This window comes from Magnolia sinica, chromosome 15, assembly GCF_029962835.1.
Source record: "Magnolia sinica isolate HGM2019 chromosome 15, MsV1, whole genome shotgun sequence".
In the NCBI taxonomy this organism is placed as follows: domain Eukaryota; kingdom Viridiplantae; phylum Streptophyta; class Magnoliopsida; order Magnoliales; family Magnoliaceae; genus Magnolia; species Magnolia sinica.
The window spans coordinates 62220619-62239655 of record NC_080587.1 but is presented as its reverse complement, the minus strand read 5'-3'; the positions used below and the strand labels follow the sequence as shown (position 1 = coordinate 62239655).

The window sequence follows — 19037 nt, the reverse complement described above, 5'->3', positions numbered from 1 at the left end:
ATTTTGTAAGTTGCCCCGAGGCTTTGTAAAGCCAATAAATCTAGTTTGTACAGCCAATAAACTAGTATCAGAGACAGGTTCTTTTTCTAGAGTTCCCTGGTTGAAGTTGCCAACAATTTTTTTCTCAGCCAAGAATAGAATTTTTTTTTTTTTTTTTTCCAGAAAAATCCGTTTTGAAAAAATCAGATTTCTATTCCATCCCTCTCTCCCTTCTTCAAAAAAAATAAAAATAAAAATCAGCCATTTCTTCATAAAAGAAAAAAAATCAGATTGTTTGGGTCATCTTGAGGCTTAGTAAAGCCAATTCGTCTATCCCATAAAGCTTGTTGGTGTAAAGATGGCCACCACAATCCAACTGCACGTTCTTAAGTTGTCAAAGGACAACTACGAAAATTGGTGCATCCAAATGAAGGCGATGTTCGGGTCACAAGATATATGGGAGATCGTCACCAATGGGTATGTAGAACCCACTATGGAGGAAGAAGCTCCCTTCACCACCGAGGAAAAGACCGTGCTAAAAAATCAAAGGAAGATAGACAACAAGGCTTTGTTCATCCTCTATCAAGGGTTGGATGAATCAACCTTTGAAAAGATTGTCGAAGCAACATCAATAAAGCAAGCTTAGGATACCCTTACACCATCTTCAAAGGTGTTGATCGACTGAAGCGGGTTCCCCTTCAAACACTATGAGCCGAGTTCGAAGCGGTGCAAATGAAGGAAGGTGAAAGTATCTCTGACTACTTCTCACATCTACTTGTTATTATTAACAATTGAAAAAGAAATGGTGAGAAGGTTGAAGATATACGTGTCATGGAAAAGGCATTGCGATATCTCATAACTGAGTTTGAGCACGTGGTTGTGGCGATCGAAGAATCTAAGGACTTGGAAAAACTATCCATTGAAGAGTTGATGGGATCGTTGCAAGTGCATAAGCAACGAATGTAGGAACGATGCTTGAACATGCCTTAGAGTCTAAGCTAACTCTAAATGAACAAAGAGATGACCATACACATCGTGGGGGCCGTGGCACTAATAATCATGCAAGAGGAAGAGGGCGTCGATATAATCCAAGCAATCAACAAAAATTTACCAATTTCCATGGTAGAGGCCGATCCACACGAGGTCGTGAAAATATGAAAAATATTCAGTGCCGAAATTGCAACAAGTTCGGCCATTATGCATCAGATTGTTGGAGCAAGCCAATGGATCAAGATGAACGATCCAACTATGCCAAAGCATCAAATCATGAGGAGGAAAGAATCACACTCTTCCTTGCACAAGAGAAAGGCTGTGATCAGTCAGATGTGTTGTGTCTTGACACGAGTGCAAGCAATCACATGTGCGGCGACAAAAAGCTTTTTATGGAACTCACAGAAGGAGTTCATGGTGATATGGCGTTCGGAGACTCATCAAAAACTCCGGTGAAAGGTAAAGGTAAAATAAAAATTTACCAGAAAAATGGTGAGCCGCAATTCATCTCTATTGTATATTACGTACCCAACATGAAAAGTAACATTCTCAGCATCGGCCAACTACTTAAAAAGGGGTATGTGATACACATGGAGAACTCAGTTATGTCATTAAAAGATGCATGCGGTCGACATGTGGCATGGGTCCAAATGGCGAAAAATCGAATGTTCCCACTCCATATAAACACAAGCCTCGAGAAGTGTCTTTATGGACGTGCCAATAATGAATCATGGAAGTGGCATCTTCGCTTTGGTCATCTGAACTTTAATGGCCTTAAGCTCCTATCCTCATCAAGCATGGTTCATGTCTTGCAGGCTATTGAAGCTCTGGAACATGTGTGCGAGGCGTGCATACTTGGCAAGCAGCAAAGGAACTCCTTCCCAGTCCGAGTATCCCGAAGAGCAAATGAGCCATTGCGGTTGATTCATACAGACATCTATGCACCATTTGAAACACCCTCTCTTGGAGGTAATAAATACTTTATTATCTTCATTGATGATTTTAGTAGAAAGCTATGAGTGTATTGTATCAAAGAAAAATCTGCTGCTTTTACTATCTTCAAGAATTTCAAAGCTCATGTTGAAACTAAAAGTGGCTTCAAAATCAAAGTTCTCAGATTTGACAAAGGTGGGGAGTACACCTCAAATGCTTTTAGAGACTATTGTAGGGAACATGGCATTAAGCAACATCACACTGCAGCTTATATGCCACAACAAAATAGAAGAACCGCACCATCCTCGACATAATGAGGACCACGTTGAAGGAGAAAGGCTACCGAAGAACTTCTGGGGAGAGGCAGTTGCATGTACTGCATATCTGCTCAATCGGTGTCCCACCAAGAGCGTCGGGTTCATGACACCACAGGAGGCATGAAGCGGATACAAGTCGAGCGTGGCGCACCTTAAAATCTTTGGGTGTGTTTTCTACACAAGTTTCAGAAGCAAGAAGAAAAAAAACTTAATGATCGTGGCGAGAAGTGTATCTTCATCAGCTATAGCGAAGAGTCAAAGGCGTACAAGCTCTACAACCCACTAACTAATAAGGTGGTGCTAAGTAGAGATGTGGTGTTCTGCAAGGAAGAAGCTTGGAAGTGGAACCATGAAGATTCGGCCAAAGAAAACCAGGTCGAGGCTGAAGTATATGAAGAAGAGATGCATGTGAATCAGGAGCAGACACCCACATCACCCCCTTCGGATCACAGAAGTCCAGGAGTACGTTCCATCTCCCATAGAAGTACTTCATCAAATTAGAATTCGGCTGGCACATCTTCATCCAATTCCCCTTCACCCATGGCTCCTATCAAAATGAGAAGCATCAACGAGATCTATGCAGAAATTGAGGAAGTGAATTTGCTTTGCCTGTATATGGACCATGAGCCTCTCACATTCAAGGAGGCCATGAATGATGAATGTTGGAGAAAGGCTATGGAAGAAGAGATCCATGCTGTCGAGAAGAACCACACATGGGAGTTGATCTCACTCCCTAAAGGCCAGAGGACCATTGGTCTCAAATGGGTGTATAAAATCAAGCGGAATGCCGATGGTAAGATTGAACAATATAAGGCAAGGCTCGTAGTAAAAGGCTACAAACAAAAATATGGGGTAGACTATGAAGAAATTTTCGCCCCAGTTGCTCGCCTTGACATTGTGAGGATGATTATCTCCCTTGCAGCTCATCACAGTTGGATGATCTACCAACTAGATGTGAAATCCGCGTTCTTAATGGAGTACTCAAAGAAGAAGTATATTTTGACAGGCCTGAAGGCTTTGTCATGCAAGGGGAAGAACACAAGGTGTATCAGCTGAAGAAAGCCCTGTATGGGTTGAAGCAAGCTCCTCGTGCTTGGAATGCACGGATTGACGACTATCTTCAAGAGAACGGTTTCGTTAAATGTCCGTACGAGCATGTCGTCTACATATAGAAGAATGCCCATAGCAATATGCTTATAGCTCGTTTATATGTTGATGATATACTATTCACTGGAAACAGCCAAACGATGTTTGAAGAATTCAAGGAAGCTATGTTTAATTAGTTCGAGATGATTGACAGTGGATTGATGTCCTTGGGCATCGAAGTGAAACAACAAGTCGGCGGCATCTATATATCACAGAAGAAGTACGCAAAAGAACTTCTTGAGAAGTTTCGGATGATCGACTGTAAAGCCGTGAATACACCTATTGTAACAGGCCTGAAGCTCACAAAAGATGGCGTAGGAAGAAATGTTGATACAACTTTATTCAAGAGCCTAATCGGAAGCCTAAGGTACCTCACAATCACTAGGCCAAATATAGTTTATAGTGTTGGGCTTCTAAGCCGGTATATGGAAGCGCCAAGAGAGTCACACTGGCTAGCTGCGAAAAGAATTCTAAGGTATATCAAAGGAACTATTGAATTCGGTCTCTTTTATCCATACGATGATGAAGAAATTTTGTATGAATACTCTGATAGTGATTGGGGTGGTGACCAAGACGAAAGAAAGAGTACCACAGGCTATGCTTTCTATCTTAGATCGACAACATTCATATGGAACTCAAAGAAGCAGAGCACGGTAGCGCTGTCCACATGTGAAGCCGAGTATGTAGCAGCTTCCTCCATTGTATGTGAGGCGATATGGCTAAGGAATATGTTAAAGGAGCTGGAGCATTCGCAGGAAGAATACACTGTCATATATGTGGACAACAAATCGGCAATTGAGCTTGCCGAAAATCCAGTGCAACATGGAAGGAGCAAGCACATTGATACAAGGAATCATTTCCTGCGAGATCAAGTGAAGCAGAAATCAGTGAAGCTAGAGTACTGTCATACCACTGAACAAGTGGTGGACATCTTTACCAAAGAATTGCTGACTGATACATTTAAGAAACTTAGATCGATGCTTAGAATGAAACCTGTTTTGGTTTGAAGGGGAGTATTGGAGTTGCAAACCAAAAACCATTTTCCAGGTGACTGTTGATCTTCCAATGCACAACAACAGTTCCCATGGAGGTGTCTTGGAAGATGAAAAGCCTTGTGTAGTTTATAGAAACATTAAATGTTGGAAGCACCTAGTAGGGGCATTTTTTACTTTTCATCTTTCATTCGAATGCCTATAAAAGGGCACCTTATGTATCTGGTTGTAGTAAGTGAAAAGCAAAGTGTGAAGAGTACACAACAATTTTAAAAAAACAAAAAACAAAAAACAAAAACAGTTTTGGTCTCTTTTCCTTCCTTCTACAAAATCAGATTTTCTAAGTTGCCTCGAGGCATTGTAAAGCCAATAAATCTGGTTTGTACAGCTAACAAACTGGTATACATGAGACTCATCATTGTAGGTTAAGTTGTTTTATGTGTAACCCTCGCACCGCTCATCTTGTAGATCCTCTTCGATGACTTTAGGTTCAAGAATGTCAGAAAGGTTTTGTCTTCACATGTCACCACATTGGTGAATTTCCTATGTGCACATTTGATGGATCTGTGGCTTGGCTTGCCACACTCGATGCAATTGAAGCTGCTGCAGATATTTTGGATGCTTCGATTATGTGTATTTGACAGTGATGGTCTACTCAACTAATCACCATTACTCTATTGAGATGATAATTGAAAGAATTCTTTTACATACTCAACGGTTTGGCCTCCTTGACGGCAAGACTAATGTTGGTGCAACAGGATCTCGTCCCATAACTAGGCAGAACTTTTTGTTGCAGTTTTTTCATGTGACACCAGGTTCTGATCTTCTGTTTTCCTTGCCACAGCCATTACATCTAAAGTTTTTCCCACTAAGCCGATGCGTATCCTTTGAATTTGATCGCCACAATTTTACCTTCACATCAAGTAATCGAAGGGCCTCTCTATTGTTGCCAACTAATCAAGAAATTTGTCTATGTGAACTTGCCATTAAAATTTGGGTAAATCCACTTTGACTTGGAATTCTTGATTACAGCCCACACCGCAATCTCCACCACCTCCTTGTGAGTTACTGTGCTGTTGAGGTTTGATTTCCTCCTCATCACTTGAATCTGCAAGCCGAGTTCCCTGACGCTGAGGCTGATCGTGTGGGCCGTGCTTCATGATCTGCTTACTGGAACCATTCATAACCATCATGCCCATGTTTCTAGTCTACAACAAGTTCCAAATCTCATTGGTGGACCATTGAAGCTGTTGAGATTCTGTTCTTGTCACATATAGCTCTGGAATATTCCACAGATCATCATCTCGCGAGTAATTTACTAATCCACCACTATTTCCAACTTGATTACCCATCGAAGTAGAAATCTAGCTGATTTGATTTGGATTAAATCTGACTGTTGGATCTTCGCATGGGCACCTTCAAATCAATTTGAGGCAATCCTGACCCTAGGCTCTTGAAAGGAACCGCTTTGACACCACTTAAAGCAGGAACAATATAGTGCATGGTTTAGGTGATTATATTGCTGGCGATGAACAGTAGGAAGAGAAACTTTAGCATGTCCATTATCAAACCGTAGAATATAAGAAACACATCCTCATTTTCATATTCAGGCCTCTTTATGAAGAGCCTTTACTCCAGCTAGAATATGTAACCAAATCGTAGAGACCAACTACATACAATTAAAGAATCAAAAGAAACCATTAAATAATCCGTGTTGGTGTAATTAAATAGGTTCGTACAGTTTCTCTAAAGCCAACCAAAGAAGACTCAAACCTATGGAAACTTCCATAAATACTCTCTCTCATGCATGTGTTCTGTTGAATGATATCATCCCCTTTGTACTGAAAACAATCTTAACAAATGAATTTTGTGCATGTGGGGGACCGCTTGGACTTCAATGCTTGTGATGTCTGCCCTTTTTAAGGGTTTCGATTTTCTGCTGTAATGATAGTGAGCCACCTGATCCTACAGTTTTACTCTTTATCATCCAAAAAGTAAGAAAGCCTACTCAAACAATAGCCAAATGACTGCTGGCTTGTATTGACTGCAACGATGCCCCAGGGACCTTTCAGGAGCAGAGCCTTGGCCATGGATGCCAAGGCACAAAACTGGCACGTGAAATCTAAAAGGGAGTTGGTGATGACTGTCTAGTGTCTCAACTCTCATGCTTTGAGCTTTCTATGCTTGAGGTGGATTGTACACTTCGCTACAACAGTGGAGCAAATACAATAATATTTCTATGAATATTCAATGTTGAGATGATATTTGCTACTTTTTAAAGCAGAATTGTGTAGTATACTCGTAGGCGTCTGACTGACAAATACACCCATCCTTTCTCTTTTTGGTAATGCAATAGTGGAAAGATGTACTTTCGAATTACCAAAAGTAGAAAAGATCGGTGTACTGTCAGTCAGTGGGTGCCTATAACAACAATTCACGATTTATTATCTATGAATTAATTTTCAGTTTGAGAAACATATTTGTAAGCACCAGATTTTGGACAGGATAACTTAGAAAACCTGGATTTTTGGATTTTGCAATTATGACGGGCCCCATGGTGACATGTCAAATGGGTGCCTTTTATAATCCTAACTTCAGACGTTCATACATTCAGAATGTCCAACATTTAGAAGTTAATATTTTGCATGTCCAGGCTATAACTCTACATGTTGACAGGGGGGCTGCCATAATTGCTAGCATTTGAAAATCTTGATTTTCTATGTTATCGTGCCCAAATGGGTCGTGAAGTTCTTTACATAGATTGGAATTTGAGCCCTGTTCTGTCTTCTGACACTCATGAGCCTTGTTGTAGTGAAACCCTCAATTATGGACGTCTGCTAATGCATTAAGAATGTTTTTGGGTTTATTGCTTTGGAGCAGCATTCCTTTCATCGTTGCAGTTGCTGCGAGCCTGTGAGTTAATTTTGCTGTGATCTGGTTGTTTCTATCATGATATTTTCAGGTTTGACAATTCAAGCTAATATGTATTATAAGATGCTTATTGGGTGGACTAGTCAGAAGGTAAAGGATGCATATGTGACAAGGAGTGCGTTTGACTTCAAACATGGTAATTTGAATTATATTTCATAATCCAGTATCGTTTAACAGTGTTTCCTGGTTGATTTAAACTAATTCGTACTAGTACAATTTTAAGATGACCTTTTCTTTTGACCACAGCCTACACATTTTAATTGTATCGTTTTGTTGTATGTCATAAAAAATTAAAAAAATAATGTAAAGAAGCTGTAAAGCCTGTTATCTACATGGACACTTCAATCATTTCTTGAACTGCATGTACCCTTGGAAGACTGAAAGCAGCCAAAAGTTTTCCCATTGAGGACAATTGAAAACCAACAATTCAGGATAGGCTTCCCAATTAGCGAAATCCATCCTTCCAAGAAGCCAAACGAAGAACCTAGAGGATGAAGCCCCAATTCATACGATCACAGGCTTTTGCCTTTTCCTGCTTAAGGATACCATTGATTCCTCAAAACTCCTGTCTAGTTCATTCAACATTTCTTGGGACAGGGAAACATTCTTAATAATACTCTCCATTAGACAAAGGCTCCCTGCTCGCAGAGATTATTTCAAGCAGAATTAAACCTAAATGAATTGAGTCCCTACTCGTGGCTCATACTTAATCTAATAGGAAAAATTACTTAAGCTAATTGGGAGGAAATTAGCAAAAGAAGTAGGTGAGGCAACTTTTGGGATGGACACAATAAGAGAAGAAGAAAAGGATCTAGGAATATTGACTCTCAAGAAGAAATCCCCAAACTGCCAGACAAACATCAGCTTTAATGATTCCCCAACAGCAAGAGAGAAATTCCTCGTAAACCGTCAGGACTGAGAGAGCAGTCTTTGGGTACATCGTAGGCAACCTCTTCCATCTCCAAATCATCTGGAGGCTTCAGGAGCATGCGGTCGTCCTTGGCACTAACCAGAGAGGGAATACATTCAAGAAAGCTATCATCTGAAACATTCCCTGATTTAAAAAGGTTCTGGAAGAAATAAATAGCCTCCGACTTAATCATGTTCTGGTCCTCGATCCATTTCCCTTCTAATTGCACCCACATTTCTTTCTGGCAAGCATAGAGGCATGAAAGAATTTCAAATTGCAATGTAGGCATCCTCAAATTCCTCTTTCCTCCCTTTGGTTGTTTTCATATTCTCCATATTTGTGCCTGTAATTCGTCTCATTTCAATTTCATTTTCCCTTTGTTTCTCATCTCATTTTTTTATCATCCTAATTATTTCCAGGGTCTGAAACTCCCTCATTAGGAAATCAAATAGTAAACATTTCTTAGAAAACACCTCTAGAAGTGGTTTCTCTACATCTATGGTCTAGACCCTAGAGTATTCTCAATGTTTTATTATTGATATTGCACCATGTATGAATATTGCATGGGAAATATCAGGGACTATATTACAGTCAGAGAGAAACATTGGGAAATTAATGGAATAAACTTCAGGTCATGTTAAAAGACACATGATTGCACAATTACAAAAAACAACAATGCATTGTACAGGAGCCCAAACTATGGGTTGTCCAACAAAAGTCATGCAATTATATCTAAAATGAGTACATATCATGCTAATCTCATTGATACAAGTAATAAAACACAAACAATACTTCCAAAAACCAAAATAAGAAGAAATTTTTTTTTACACCTTGGACTCATACCCACATGGAATTACAAGCCAATTGGAAGTTGTCATCCCAATCGACACTGGAACGGCCATAATATTGTTGTTCCATGTAATGGCAGTATTGTGCCCAACTCATGAGCTGATGGTATGAGGTTGTGTACTCTCTAACTTATCTGTCATACTTATACTCACCAAACTACACTAGTAATCCCATCTATCGATACTCTCTAGACACTAAATCTGACCATCAACTGTGACCACTTTAATTAGTAGCTGTGTTTTTAATACACTAATTTTTTAAAGAAATAATGCAATAATTTAGCACCTGTAATGCACTAATTTATACGCTTATGATCTGTATTTCATTGCATTTTATGCATATATAATTATTTTTTATCATTTTTAAATAAAAATATGTTCTTTTTAAATACAAGAGTTGTGGCAGGTCTATATATATATATATATATATATATATATATATATATTAAAACAAGAGTGTAGCCACCAATCTATAGATCATCCTACACTCATCAACATATCTGTAGATTGGCCAATTTTGGTGGATTAACACTCTTTTAAAATGAATTTTAATCCATTTTTATTAATTTTAACTTAAAAATGTTTTTTTTTTTTTTTTAAAAATAAAAAGTGTGTGGCCAATCTGTAGACCAGCCTATAATCATCAGCATATAATTTTCTGCACTCTATTTGCATTTTAAAAGGGTGAAAACAGGAAATTTTGGATTTCGCCAATTTTTTTTTTTTTCCATTTTCCACCTTCAAATTTGAAAAATTCTTGCCTCAAATTCATGTCAATGCATGAAAATCATATGGTAGATATGGATTTGCAACTATTTTCTTCCTAATCTATACAAAAGAAATGAATTTAAACTCATTTAATCTAACTTCTCAGGGGGGAAAAAAAAACAGAAGAAGTGGATTTTGGGCTGTTTGCTCTTCGATTGCAATTTCACCACAAAAAATCATTTTTTCTTTTTTATGTGAAACAACTTGAGTGGAGTTGTCAACATACACCAACATAAAAGAAAAGAAATCAATAATGAAAAAAAGGGGACGGAGTGATACAAAAAGAACTCTATTCGATTTTGTTAGTCCTATTTATAAGAGGAGAGTGTATGCATGGTGTGCCGTAAAGGCCGTTATGTAAAGGTAACGGTAGCAACCGTTACACGTTATGGGGTTGTAACCGCTATAGCGGCCGTTATGGAAAAAAATGACAAGTAATTGCCGTTAAAGGCACGTTACGTCCCCTGTAAAGGCCATAACAGCGCCGTAATTGTTTGTTATGGGGAAAATATAAGTTTTCCATACTTTTTAATCAACATTACGAGCCAAATACATGTTATTCAGGATTTTATTATTATTTTTCAATAAAAAAAGAGACTGTAACAGCCGTTATGACCCCTATCGTAAAGGTAACAGTGGTGGCCGTTACGGCCACCGTTACCGTTATAGAGCACCTTGAGCGTATGAAATGTAACTGATTCTTTCGTTTCTTTGGGTTATTGGCCATCCGCATGTTCTTTTCAACCATTTTTTTCTGAATTTCCCTGTACTTACCAGGATTTTTTTGTGCATATCATCGATACATGTGTTGTACAGTGGATCTTTAAAAGGGTCCCTATGTGATATATTTTGTTATTGATACATATAGCAATGTGTCACACAATAAATGTGATGTTCACTACGGTACATGGGAATTTTTCAATTTCCCCGGTAACTTGCATCTGTGGGCTGCGATACCAATAGTATTAGCTAATATATTGGCCGATTCCATGAAATGCATAGAACTCCAAGTATTTTGGACTTTGAACTGAGTGGTAAGTACTTTACAATTTTTTTCCCACAGGTTATTTTATCATTTTAAATCCATGGCTCTATCAGATTCTTGTAAAGTCTTCTACTGTAAACAAGTATCTTGTAGTGTCATCAAGTACCTCTTCCAGCTTTTTACACTCTGCAAGCTTGTATGATGTCAATGTGGATGTAGAAACACAGAAGATTGGAATTAGCTACAAGGGGCTATGTTTTAAATCTTAGCCACAAGTTGATTTTTTTTCTTTGGTCGGTAGTAGTGTATTTCATTTGTGCTTTACTGAAACAGCTGAAGCATTACATCACTTGCTGCAAAAAAAAAAAAAAGTTATTTGATTTCAAATAGCGAAGGGTATCTATTTTGTTTCTTTGCCCTCCCGAATAAATGTTATAAGATGCTTCTAACTACTCCCTACTCTTGTTTTAAGCCTGTAGCTTAATATTAGCCTGCATATCAATACTGGGGTATCGGGTTTAGCCCATCTTTACCTATCAAAAAAAAAAAAAAAAAGGAGAAAAAGACTTAAGGTCCTGACTCTCAAGTCTTTCTAAAACTGTTGTTTTTGTCGTGTTTGTCTCTAGAACAGTTGATACATTTTAAAGTTCTATGGATTCTTTCTATCTGTCTTTAGTAATTATTCGAAGGAAATGCCGAATCTCCTGATGCGTTAAGTTTTATGGATACCATTCTTCCTTACTCGTCTGGTAATGTTGTGAAATTGCAGTTCAAACTTTTGATCGCTCTCTATTAAATGCTCCTGGACCATGCGTTCTCTTTGCAACACCTGGGATGATCACTGGAGGATTTTCTCTTGAAGTGTTCAAGCAATGGGCTCCATCTGAAATGAATCTTGTTACTCTTCCAGGGTATTTCGCTATGTACATTTATTTTAATTTTGATAACATTTTAGTGAAAGAACATTGATCTTTGCAACTGCATTTAGTTTAAATTGAAATAAAATGTTGATGGAGGAATGCTCTTGCACAAGACTATTCGCACATTAATTCCCATACAAGTTCCAAATTTCACATCCAGGGCCTGCACAAATATATGGGGAACGGTCCATAAATAGGCTGATTCGATGGATACTACAGATTGATTAGAAAAAAAGGGCCCAAAATTTATATGGAGGTCATTTCTTTGTCAAAAACATTTTGGATCATTCAACTGCCTTATTTTATTTTCTTTTACCTTTTTTTAACTAAAAAATCATGCAGTGGACCATATATGTTGAGGCCCTGCCAAATGAGTTGTTTTGGATCTTGCACATGCTGCTACACGTCACCACCGGAACTCGTGTGCAATTAGGCATCCTCATAATAAGATTATGTTTTAAGAATGCAATGCTCTTTTGTATTTTTTTTTGGTTTTTTGTTTTTTGTTTTTTTTCTTTTCTTTTTCTTTCTTCTTTTTTCTCTTTTAGTGCTTTCAAAAAGGAAATGACATTAACATCTATGGCCTGTTTGAATGTGGGCTGTGCTGATCGAATTGGATAGGATTATCCCAATAACCCCTATTCATTTCATTGTGGCAGAAAACAGAAAAATAAATGATTGGAAAGTGTGGTCCCATGCATATCTGACTCGAATCTGAAACAGTTGAGATTCTTCTCCACTTCTTTTATTCTTTTGATCAGTAGAACTCTTCTCCATTCCACACAGTCCCTGGAGAATTATCTCATATGCAATTGTCCATAAAACGATAGACCCCATTAACTTCATTATAAAATTACTGCAGTCCACTATGGTTTTTTCTTCAGAGATCCAACTCATTGACACTTCATCACAACATATCAGTTTAAATAAGTGTATATATTTTGATTGCCAATATAAAATGGAGTAAACTTACGATGCTTTTTCTTTTTTTTTTGACAATGCCAGTCATTGTTTCCAATCATTAGTTCTTATAATCCTCATCAAAATCCAATTTTCTCATCAGCTACTCTGTGGCGGGAACCATAGGGCACAAGTTGATGGCAGGTAAACCAACAAGAGTTACTGTGGATAAAGACACCTACGTTGATGTGCGTTGCCAGGTTCTCATCCATCTCCCATGCTTTTAACCTTTCATTTTGGGTAGCCAGCAATAGCTCAGTATATGTTATCCAGTTGCATTTCGTGTGTCTCAGATTAACACCACCATAGATTTCTTTTTGGTGCATCTCACAAACAAACTAACGAAGTGATGATAATTGGGAAGCCGAGAAACTAATATAGTGATGGTAAAGTGTCAAACTGATAATTGGGAAGCCGAGAAACTGATATACTGATGGTAAAGTGTCAAACACAATAACACAAATGTAGAAGCAAACAATTTACAAATAAATTATAAATGGTTCATGATTACGTGAACAACACTCACCACTAGTCACCACCAGAAAGAATTACACGGCGGTTGTGGCTGCTTGACAACTTCATCAACATCTGGCTTGGGCGCTCACATAATACTAGCATATTCATTACCAGTGGGAATACCATATCAATGAATAACGAGGATGACTAATCATGATAATCACTACCACTGAGGATCTGTTGTGTTGAACTCAAATAGGGATAGCCATTACCAGATCTGTACCTCTAGCTAGTGGTACTGTCAGAGCAAATGGATGAGGTGTTCATTACAATGCTAAAGGCATGTTGTAAATTACTGAACACACCAACCCTACCCCCACTCTTAACTCCCTCACCCTACATCATGACTTGACCCCCTTCAAACATTTGCTGCCGTTGTTCATCTTCATGAGCAGTATGTAGGTTCTCACTCCTCGCTATCACCATCTCCCTTTCAGAATCCTTACCTGACTACACATCATCATCACCCATATCCACCCCAAACACCTCTCAAGCTACATTGAGAGCATCTTGCTGCTTCTCTCTAATAGCTTTCTTCACTTCCATATCTTCTAGATGCTTTCATAATCTCTCTTACCTCTTTTGGGACACTTCGGTACCCATTAACTTGTCTCTGTTGAAGTGCCTAGTATTGTTTTAGGTGTGGAATAACCCGATTTATGCATATATGGCAGTACTTGCACTCAACTTTATGCCTAGTCCCACCCACTCTCTTACCAAACTGCTATAATATATTCATTCCTCGTCTGTCCTCCCCCCCTCCCTTTTTGCTACTTAAGTAACAACTACCACCCACTCAAACCGACAACAGTCAACCACTCAACCCCAAACTCTCCAAGGCCCCAACTCCTCTTAGTCTTCACACTACCTGTAAGATATTAAAACATAAAAAAAAAGCAAATTCACAATGGAAAAAAATCAAATGAATTGTACACTTAATGCCTCGAAAATGGCTTGAGCTTCATTCAATATGTGGTATTCATCGCACTAATATATATGTCTAACCATTATACACCATTTCTTCAAGAAATTTGAAGAAAAAAATTCAGATGAACAGTGTTGGCCTATTTTGCGTACACTTGAACAGCCCCAAAAACGTCCTTTTGCAATCTGTGGGACCAATCGATACGTGTACACAGATCAATACTTGAAACTAGAGGGGGGGGGGGGGACTTATATATATGCCCATTTTGTATTTAATCCGACAATTTCACCCTCGTAACGAATGTTGGGGTCACCTATAAAAAAATGCAACTAAGAAGATGGTCACAATTGACTTTATAAAAACTTGGATTCAAGTTAATGTGTATGAGTACCTCAACAGGACCAAAATCTTAACAGGATTGAGCGATCGATATGTGTTTGCATCAACCGATATGCCGATACATAACCAACACTCAAAAGCTTACTTAACAAATGACTTCTATGATCCGTAGAGGATTTTATAATCATAGAGTTTACAACATTTCTTTTAGGGAATTTTACCAAAAATAAAATAAAATCCTAGAATTTACATTCCAGTACCTTTTCCAAAAAGGTTTTCAATGAGCTACCTCATTAATCTAAGCAATCGTCATTAGATTAATCTAAGCAATTGTTATTAGATTACCTTCTGCTAGATTTCTTAATGGCGGCTTGGGTCGTCTATCTCGAGCAAAGGATTTGACGGCTCGGGTGGGCCCCACCATGATGTTTATGTGAAATCCACCCCGACCACCAGGTGTGTCACCCCTTGTTAGGCCCAGGGCCGAAAACTTAGTTACATCTGTGATTCAGGTAAACCACACAATTGGAAAGTGTACAGGGCAACACTCACCCTACAAACCATTTCCCGGGGTGTGTGGCCCACTTGTATCATGGACAGGCCTGATTTTTGGGCCCCAAGCTAAATTTTTGTGTGACATCTAATGGTTGGAGTGGATTGGATATAATAATCACAGTGGGCCCTAAAAAAATCAAGCATGCACTTCTCTCCCTACTATTTCCTTTGGTGTGGCCCACCTGACTCACAAATCAACTTGATTTTTTGGACCTAGATTTAACATGGGATAACACATCAAATGGTCAGAGTGGATTTCACAGATGGTGGGCCCCATCAAAAATCAAGGGCGGGCATCCCTCTTCCAGCGGGAGTGAAGAAAAGGAATTTTTTTGGACACCCACACTTGATTGTTGAAGAGCCCACTACAATGTGTCTGTGAGATCCACTCTGACCATTAGATGTGTAGTCCCATGTTTGGCCCAAGACCAAAAGATTAGGTTGACATGTGGTTCAGGTGGGCCACCAAAGGAATTAGTTAGGAGAGGGATGTGTACGCTTGATTTTTACAAGGCCCATCATGATTATTATTGTTATATGAAATCCACTTCGACCATTAGATGAAACACCATAATTTAGGCCTAGGGACCAAAAATCAGGCCCATCTTGATTCACAGGAGCCACACCAAATGAAACAGTTTGGAGGGTGAATGTTGCCCTGTACATTGTTTCCAATCCTATGGTACACCTAAATCATGGATGGAGCTGAATTTTGGGCCCTAGGCCTAACCAGGGTTGACTCACCTGGTAGTCAGGTTTGGATTTCACATAAACATCACGGTGGAGCCCACCCAAGACATTGACCCCTTTGCTCACATTAGCTTACCCTGAACCGCAATTAATGTAAGGTAGTTACTTAGATTAATGAGGTAGCTTCTTGACTATATTAAGTAGGTAGTTTATTATTTATTTATTTGTAAAATTCTCCTCATTTTATGTATTGATTTTTTGTCAATTAAATTAGAAAATTGTTAGACATTTCAAAATGTAGATGATAAAGTGTGGAATTGTCGAGTATCTGGGTAACTTACGTTTTTCTCTCTTTTATTTGTAAAAATGCCTTCTTTTCCTTCCAAAAGAGCTTGTTATCAGTTTCTCAATCTGGAAGTCGGTACACTCGCTTTTTCACATTCGATATTTCTTTTTTTTCTTTCAAAGTTTCTTAACAACTGTATGTATTGAACAGATTCATCAGCTTTCTTTCAGTCCTCATACAGATGGGAAAGGGATCATGGATCTTGTCAGATTTCTTTCACCAAAGCATGTAATACTTGTGCATGGGGAGAAGCCTAAGATGGACAAGCTAAAGGGGCAAATCGAATCAGAATTGGGAATTCAGTGTTGTTATCCTGCGAATAATGAGACTGTGCAAATCCCTACAACGCAAGTCGTAAAAATAGAGGCCACAAAATCATTCATCAGAAATAGTATGAGTACAATCCCCAAGTGTTTAAACAGCATCACAGATGGTCATTTGGATTCTAGAGATGGCGAATCCCTACCGTTGCTGCAGATACGAGATGAAAGGGTCACTGATGGCATCTTGATTATGGAGAAAACCAAAAGGGCTAAGGTTGTCTACCAAGATGAACTTCTGCAGACCTTGGGCGTTGAAGAACACAAAGTTCAGTTTGCCTACTGCTGCCCTGTATGCATAAGCAGCTTGGAACAGATCCAGTCTCTTGAACCAAGCAGCAGAGTGACACAATCTATTCTGCTTGACTCTCATGTAGAGTTGAATTCTCCATCAAATGCGTCAACTGGACACACTGAAATTTCTTCGATGGAAAGTGTATCGGCTGATAAGTTCTCTTGGATTCACCAATTATTCCTGAAACTGAAATATGAAAATGGCATTGAGAAAATCCAAGAATTTTCTGACCATCTACAGCTGGAATCATTTGTTGTGCATATCTGTTCAAATGACGATTGCCCATACAGGAGTGAGGAGGTTCGTGAAGGCAGACCATGGATATTTTTCTGCTGCAGCTGGTCGTTGATTGATGAAAAGCTGGCATGGAGAATGCTTTCAATCATGAAAATTTTAAGTTCATAAACTGCTTGGCATCACACACCCAAATGCCTTATGCTGAGGTGGAATGAATGGATGACTGGACTGACGTGGACTTCAAAAAGATTTGGCGGAAATGACTGACGTGGGCTTTCTACTCCGCCGAATTGGGCAGCCTTTTGCCTTGTTCTTGTAGTACTTATTTATTTCAGTGTTTTCTTCAGGCTGTAATTTATTATTATTATTATTATTATTTGGAGGAGAGGTAATTTAGAATGTTGCTCAGACCAATATTGTAATCCAGACGATTGATCTGATGGCCCAAAGCTGGATTGAGGATGCATGAAAGATCTCCCAAATAGAGGAAGATCTGTCCATGTACTGTCATAGGATTGCAAATGAGTTGGTTGGACGAAGCATTGGACCCCATCAGTTGATAGTGTGTCAACCCATCAATAAGTAGGTCCAATGAAACACCTCTAGGTCCAAAAGTTTGACCCAAATTACTAAATGGGTTAGGTTTAGGACCTCTCAAAATCAACCTGACCTGGACCCGGTTCTAAATAGTGTCTGATATGGGCCATCCTAAAAAAATAGACCCAACTTGGGCAGCATGGATCCGATCCAAACCCAAGTAACTAATGACTCCCTTTCAAGCTGAATCATGGAGATCTAAGAGGCCCTTTTTGTGTGAACATTTTGCAAACATTATTGGATTGACTGCTTATCCATAAAAAATGACAGAATGCTCCAGAGCAACCTGTAAATAAATAAATAGATAAATAACCTAAGTTTACTTGACCAAGCTACTTTCACTGCATTATTTATTTATTTATTTGTTTGTTTATCTTATTTCCAATAAGACATTACCAGTCAATTCCACTTGCATCTTAAAGGTCCCAACTAACGCTGTAGAATGTACTCTTCATGAGTTGTGGGATTTAGAAAGTGGAACTCATTAGTACAAGTATTATTGCCATATAAGCTTAGAAGTAGGTTGGAATCCAAGATTAACATGCAAGGATGATAAGCAACTTGTAGAAAGTGAATCAATAGGTAAGTAGAATATACTTGTTTAGACTTGGTACATTCCATGTTGAGTGGTCAAACAAGACCAGTAGCTCTCCCACCATACGTAGATGGCTTCAATGTTTACTTGAATGAACAATCAGATAATTTCATTGATGTGGATAAGATCGATGACACATGCTATTATACAGAATATATACCTAAGAGTGTAATGAGTGACTAAAGATCATGAATGAATAAATTGATTAGATAGGAAATAATCAAGTATGAAAACTTAAGAAACTACATATATGAAGCAACTTGAAGGGGTTAAGAAAATTAAGAAACTATAGTATAGTATTTGATGTTCTACCAGGCAATGCTCGAATTAGGTTATGTAATGAATAATCTAGGTCAGTGTACACACTCTAAAAAGTGAGAGTGAATTACTATACTATCATTGCATGTAGATAGCATATTATTGGTTGAAAATGACTTGGAAATAATTCAAAAGATGAATTCATAGCTATGTTTTAGATTTGTAATGAAAGATATGAAAGAAACATACTATGTTTTGACTATTACAGTAACTAGAGACAGAAAATCTCAGGTGTCATGCTTGAGTCAAGAAATCTACCTTGACATCAACACTAAAAATATTCAAACATCTAGTGGAATAGGGGTTGAAATTATTTAGGAATGATGGTCCTAGTGAAGGCCATGAATGACTAGAGGTTTTCTATACCCAAGTATTGGATAACTTGATGTATGCTTTGTTATATAATTGGCCTTCTTTGTGTCAAACATTGGTAGATGGTGAAAATGCTGCTTAGACATATAAAAGGTACAAAGCATTTGCGGTTGCTTTTAAGTGGATAAGCTTGCAATTTCAAGTTATTTAGTGTGGATTTATTGAGGACAATGATGATATAAGTCTACATCAGGTCATGTTTTTCTACTTGGTGGAGTTGTTGTTTCTTAATCTAGTAAAAACCAATGATGTT

At 38.4% G+C, this 19037-nt stretch overlaps 1 protein-coding gene across 5 annotated transcripts in view; it reads left to right on the top strand.

Moving 5' to 3' along the window:
* Positions 1 to 17412, top strand: part of LOC131226714 (cleavage and polyadenylation specificity factor subunit 3-II) — a 101702-nt gene extending 84290 nt beyond the window's left edge. For 3 of the 5 annotated variants that reach the window (XM_058222353.1, XM_058222349.1, XM_058222351.1), the window contains 4 exons: positions 7320 to 7424; positions 11569 to 11710; positions 12783 to 12879; positions 16201 to 17412. In XM_058222353.1, the coding sequence (XP_058078336.1) occupies positions 7320 to 7424; positions 11569 to 11710; positions 12783 to 12879; positions 16201 to 17070 (1214 nt within the window). In that variant the 3' untranslated portion in view covers positions 17071 to 17412. The remainder of the gene's footprint in view (positions 1 to 7319; positions 7425 to 11568; positions 11711 to 12782; positions 12880 to 16200) is intronic. The other 2 variants (XM_058222350.1, XM_058222352.1) reach the window with 2 other exon arrangements.
* Positions 17413 to 19037: the final 1625 nt, after the last annotated feature.